The sequence below is a fragment of the Neophocaena asiaeorientalis genome, unplaced genomic scaffold (assembly GCF_003031525.2).
Source record: "Neophocaena asiaeorientalis asiaeorientalis breed wild unplaced genomic scaffold, Neophocaena_asiaeorientalis_V1.1 scaffold30, whole genome shotgun sequence".
In the NCBI taxonomy this organism is placed as follows: Eukaryota; Metazoa; Chordata; class Mammalia; order Artiodactyla; family Phocoenidae; genus Neophocaena; species Neophocaena asiaeorientalis.
Window position 1 is genome coordinate 11793953 of NW_020174923.1, and position 6016 is coordinate 11799968.

Sequence of the window (6016 nt, forward strand, 5' to 3'; positions counted from 1 at the left end):
GCCGCGCGACCGCGCAACCGGGTTCCGGCCGCTCAACCAGGTTCCGGCCCCACCAACGGTCCGCGCCTGCGCAGGGCAGCCCCGCGCCGGGCTCCCCGCGGAGGGGCGACCCCGGCTGGCCACGCGGTGGAGAGACGCTGCAGAGAAGCTGGGAGGGAAGCACGAACGCGCGTCTCGCCAAGGAGAGCGGTCGGCGGGCTCGGATTGGACATTCCCAGCGCCTCGCTGGTCCCACGGAAATGGAGAAATAGCTTCGGGAAGGTGACATCATACCTTCATGATATGTATTTTTTAAGAAGGCATTTTCCCTGAATCTAACATAAGAGAAACGAATGAATTTCGACCACATTTTAGATAAATACTTCTTTGCCACGGAGATACAATATCCTAAAATTGCCCCCAGGGCCAGCTTCATGGGCACCCACGTGTGTGGCTCCGAATGGCCTCACACTTGATTCAATGCTCTGCCGTCACCGTCTTGCAATCTTTAATAGTTTTCAGCAAGGAGCTCCACATTTTTATTTTGCACTGGGCGCTGCACATTTCGTAGCTGACCTTGCCTATGATTATGAAAAAAAAGTTACGAAAACCTCTAAGAGGCTAAACTATGTTTTTTAATCCCATGATTCAATTTCAGATTGTGTTTGTCTCCTGTGTTGAAAACAGTTAGGAGGTTGTTACTCTCATTTCCTCTCCCCGCAGGAAGTCTGAGATCGGGGGACAGCCGGTTTGGTTTCTTCTGAGGCCTCTCTCCTTGGCTTGCAGACAGCTGCCTTCCTCCTGTGTCTTCCCTCTGTACAGGTGCATCCCTGGTGTCTCTCTGAGTCCCATTTTCCTTTTCTTATAAGGTCATTGGAGGATGGCCCACCCTAATGACCTGATTTTAAGTTAATTGCCTCTTTAAAGGCCCTACCTCTAAGTCTCATTCTGAGGTGCTGGGGTTGGGACTTCAATATATAAATTTGGGGGGACACAGTTCGGCCCATAACGGTAGTGGTAACTATGATTTCATCTGGAGGCTACTCTATATCAGAACAAGGCTGAGATGGGGCCTGAGAGGTGATGACCATCTCCCAGAGAGCCTGGCTTTGGAGCCTGATTGCGGTAACTGATGAGGCTGGGCGTGTCCCCTTTGAGGAAGGGACGAGACACAGTTTGGCTGCACAAGGCCTGACCTCCAGCTCCCGTCCTTGCCCTGACCTTCCGCCTGCAGCACAGCAGCCTGAGTGGTCCTTTTAAAGCGTGAGTCAGGTCGGAATGCACATTACTCAACACCTGTCATCTCCCCATCTCACTTGGAGCAAAATTCGAACAGCCATCCTTCTTCAAACTTTCCAGGCTTGCTCCCACCTAAGGTACTTTACAGGCCTGAAGCGCTCTTCCTGCACACGTCAGCCTAGTGTTGAAACAGAACAGGACTCTATGGTCTATGCCCCCCATGTCTTCTGCCTGCCTTTTGTCTGTGGAAAAACTTTAGCCAAAGAATAAGTTTAATCAGAGAAATGAGAAAATACAGAAACAAAGGAAAATAGTCAAAGGGGACAAAACAATAATAGTTTAAGTCAGTAAGCAAAGTCAAGGACCTTTAGTTCTACCTCAAGGGCTATAGATAGTATTCTGAGCCGTGTCCTGTGAGCTGTTATTTTGGTTTTTTTTGCAGTACACGGTCTCTCACTGTTGTGGCCTCTCCCATTGCGGAGCACAGTCTCCGGACGCACAGGCTTCAGCGGCCATGGCTCACGGGCCTAGCCGCTCCACGGCACGTGGGATCTTCCCGGACCGGGGCACGAACCCATGTCGCCTGCATCGGCAGGCGGACTCTCAACCACTGCGCCACCAGGGAAGCCCACGTGAGCTGTTTTATAGGTACTGAAACCCCCACCAGGTGGAAGAAGTTAACTACATGATGACCAGACGGTAGCCATGACAGAAGCTGCCACAATTCTGAGAACTGGCTTCATGGAAATGGGAACAAACTGCCCCTGGAACTGAAGATTAACTGTACTTAAAACAATCGAGATGACGCTGGTCAGACCGCCAAGGACCAATTTCAAGATGACCGTCAGCTGACTGTGTTGTCTCTGCATGTAGCCCCCTCCCTCCATCTATAAAAGCTCTTGCCCACTGCTTGTCAGTGGAGGGGAGTCGGCCTTTGGACAGGAGTCTGCCCTTCCCCTTCCCCGGACCCCGCAATTGCCAGCCTCAGAAATAAAGCAAACTTTCCTTTCCACCAGCCTTACCTCTTTATTGGCTTTTGAGCAGCGAGCAGCTGGACCCCACATTCAGTTACAGTGTGTGCCAAGTGCACTGCCCTCAGACTGAAGTTGCTGGCAGCCCTGGCTGAGCTCCCCTTCGGGGACTGTGCTCACTCCAGATCACGGTCCCTTCCCCAGGCAGCTCATGCCCAATAACAGTGGATGGCTGTCAAGGCGCATACCCATGTCTCAATCTGGGATGACTCTGCAGGCTATCCGAGCTGCGGGGATCACCAAGGACTTTGTTGAGATTGCCTGACAGCTCGCCTTCTCCCTCCACCAGCACAATGCTGTTTCCTTCCTGGGTCTGGATCCTGAGACACTCCCCAGTGACCAGGGTTGGCCTCGCAGGGACCCTGACCTGAGAAAATCCACGAGGTTCGTTCCCTCTTTTCTTTTTTTTTTTCTTCTTGGCCACGCCATTCGGCGTGTGGGATTGTAGTTCCTTGACTGTGGATTGAACCCGCGCCGCCTGCACTGGAAGTGTGGAGTCTTAACCACTGGGCCACCAGGGAAGTCCCTCGTTCCCTCTTTTCCTTCAGCTTCTTCTCAGCCCTCTTCTTCTCTTTTTGTAAAACGATATGAAATTCACAGAACATACAGTTAACCATTTTAAAGGGAAAAACTCAGTATCATGTAGTACATTCCCAGTGTTGTACAACCACCTCCTCTATCTAGTCCTAAAGTATTTTCATCACTCCCGGAAGGAAGCCCTACACTCCTTCAGCATTAGCCGCCATTTCCCCCTCCCCTAGCCACTGGCAACCACTAATCTACCTTCTGTCTCTATGGCTTTACCTATTCTGAACATTTTATATAAGTGGAATCGTACTGTACGTGGACTTTTTGTGTCTGGCTTCTTTCACTGAGCACCATGTTTTCAAGGTTCATCCATGTTATAGCCTGTGTTAGAACTTCTTTCCATTTTATGGCTGAATAATCCACGGTATGGATGGAGCACGTTTTGTTCATCCATTCTTCATTGATGGACACCCGGGTTGTTTCCACCTTTTGGCTGCTGTGAACGTGTATATCCATGTATTTGTGTGAGTCCCTGTTTTCAATCCTTTTGGGCGTATACCTAGGAACCAAACATTTTCCTACAGTGAGGCCTCTCTGATCACCTGATATAAGACAACACCCTCCACCAGCCATTTCCTTTCCTTGCTTCCTAACACTCATGACCTTATAAAATAGCATATATTTACTGGTTTCTTTGCTTACTCTGTGACTTCCCCTGTACTCAAATGTAAGCACCTTATGACGGGGGATTGTCAGGTTTCCTCACTGTTGTAGGGCTCAGAACAGTCCCTGACAGAGAATAAACCCAGTGTCAGTCATCTGTGCTCACAATAATGCTGTGTTAACGAACTCTCCTCATTCAGGGGCTTAAAACTCAGCTGGCCCTCTGCCGGAGTGTAGGCTGGGCTCCGTGGGGTGGTTGTTCTGGGAGAAGCTAGTGGGGGACCCAAAGCAAGAACACAGACAAATGAAGCGAATAAAAATGAAAAGTGTTCCCTCGGCTGTACTACTCTGGAACTGAACACCAGGAGGAGATTTCAGGGGATGGCATAGGCCAGGGCACACAAGTGCAAGGCGTTTCAGGCCCAGCAAGCAGCCCATGTGGCTGGATTGTAAAATGGTGACTAAATGGAGGAAAAAAGGCTGGGCTTAAACATCAAACAGAAGAAGCTGAGAAAGGGAGTGGGGAGGATGGTGGAGATGGGATGCGGCACACACATACCCCGGAGGCCACCCTTTTTCCTGCCACGCACACGTATTTGCAGAGGGGCCCCTGGCAGCCTCTGACCCCACCACGGCCTCTGGCCCCAGAAGCCAACAGCAGCGTCAACGCACGTCATAGCCTCACGGACTCCACAAGCAGTACCCAGGAGGTGTGGGAGTGCGTGCCCAAGGTCTTCCAGAGTTGTTGGCTGGTAGGGGTCTGCTCTGAGCCAGTCTTTCTACCGCATCCAAGCCAGGGTGAAAGGGCAGACAATGCAGGGTCAGAGAGCCTGGAGCACATCTCTGCCTGCAGAGGTGGCAGCTGCATGGCTGGGGTCTCTCCAAGCACTAGGGTACAATACTAACCGTGACAAAGTCCTACTCCTGAGAAGCTCAGAGGGTGGGGGATCCCAGCCACCTCAAAACCAGGAAGGATGTGATCTAGCCAGTGATTGAAAAATAAATAAATAAACAAAGGGGGACTTCCCTGGTGGTCCAGTGGTAAAGAATCCGCCTTACAATGCAGGGGACGCGGGTTCGATCCCTGGTCAGCGAACTAAGATCCCACATGCTGTGGGGCAACTAAGCCCACGCCACAGCTACTGAACTCGTGCACCTCAGTTAGAGAGCCTGCGTGCCGCCAACTACAGAGCCCACACGCCCTGGAGCCTGCAGGCCACAACTAAGACCCGATGCAGCCAAAAATAAATAAATAAATTCTTTAAAAAAATAAAGGCACTTCAAATATACATATATAGGGACTTCCCTGGTGGCGCAGTAGTTAAGAATCCACCTGCCAATGCAGGGAACACAAGTTCGATCCCTGGTCCGGGAAGATCCCACATGCTGCAGATCAACTAAGCCTGTGTGCCACAACTACTGAGCCTGCGCTCTAGAGCCCGCGAGCCACAACTGCTGAAGTCTGCACACCTAGAGCCCATACTCCACAACAAGAGAAGCCACTGAAACGACAAGCCCACGCACCACAACGAGCAGTAGCCCCTGCTTGCCGCAACTAGAGAAAGCCTGCGCGCAACAACAAAGACCCAATGCAGCCAAAAATAAAATTAAATAAAAATTAAAAATATATATATACGTATATATATACATACACATATATGTATGTATATGCATATATATACATAAAACTTCTTTCTTGCAGTGAATAAATCGGAATAAACTGGCATTTAGCTGTGGGCAGTTCTCCCAGGCTGTTACTGGGAGCCAGGGTCTGATCTTCGGGCTGAGCTGAGGGGCACCACTGGACCCGCCAGGCTGAGGCCCACGCTGGGGCCCTGTGGTGATGCCCATGAGGCCTGCCCCCTGACAGCCCCACCCACGTCATGCCTGCACAGAGTGAGGCCAAGAATCTGGGCTCAAGAAGGATCCTTTGCATCTCAACAAGCAGAGGCTGTCTTAAGCCCTAAACTATGACTCCTCACATGATCCGATCGTGACTGCGAAGTCCCGGTGGGGCTCACAGCTCACAGAGCAGCCGGAGGCACAGGCAGCACCAGCCCTGGTGTCCCAGCCAGAGAGGCCAGCGGGGGACCAGCACACTTGTCCTGGGGGAGGATGGAGGAGGGGGAAAGGAGCCCCCTGCTGTCCCAGGTAAGCAGTGCCTGGAGGCCTGCCGGGGTTGGCGATGTCCCTGCTGGGTTCTCCCCACCCTGGCCCACCAGAGCCATGTTGTGTGCTGGGGCTAGCCAGGAGGTGGGTGCTCAGGAGGGGCTGCTAAGATCGGGGTGGGGCTTTATTAATCAGGTGCCTTAACCTCCCCCAGCGCCCTGTTCAGACTCTGAAAGGTGACCCGCCCTTGCCCTTGTGTTTGGCACGGCATGGGGTGTGTCCACACCCCAAGGAAAGCGCACACCCAGGGGATGGTGCCCACCAGGGCCATCAGGCCACCCTCACATCTTCCCTGTCCCCCACCCACATGTGACGTGCCCCGCCTTCTCACCTCCCTGTTGCCCCCTCCTTGAGGCTGCCGTCCGCTCAGCCTGGTATGGCCCCTGCACAGGAAATCTGTCAGGCTT

At 52.2% G+C, this 6016-nt stretch overlaps 1 protein-coding gene and 1 long non-coding RNA gene across 2 annotated transcripts in view; both read left to right on the forward strand.

Annotated features, from left to right (window-relative positions):
* The first annotated feature begins 48 nt into the window (after positions 1-48).
* On the forward strand, positions 49-1711 carry LOC112410472 (uncharacterized). Its single transcript, XR_003005434.1, has 3 exons — positions 49-261; positions 703-801; positions 1661-1711. It is a non-coding gene; the product is annotated as an uncharacterized LOC112410472 (long non-coding RNA).
* Positions 1712-5555: 3844 nt separating this feature from the next.
* TSPAN10 (tetraspanin 10) overlaps positions 5556-6016 on the forward strand; it is a 3814-nt gene continuing 3353 nt past the window's right edge. The window contains exon 1 of the mRNA XM_024761148.1: positions 5556-5591. Within this exon, the coding sequence (XP_024616916.1) occupies positions 5556-5591 (36 nt within the window). The remainder of the gene's footprint in view (positions 5592-6016) is intronic.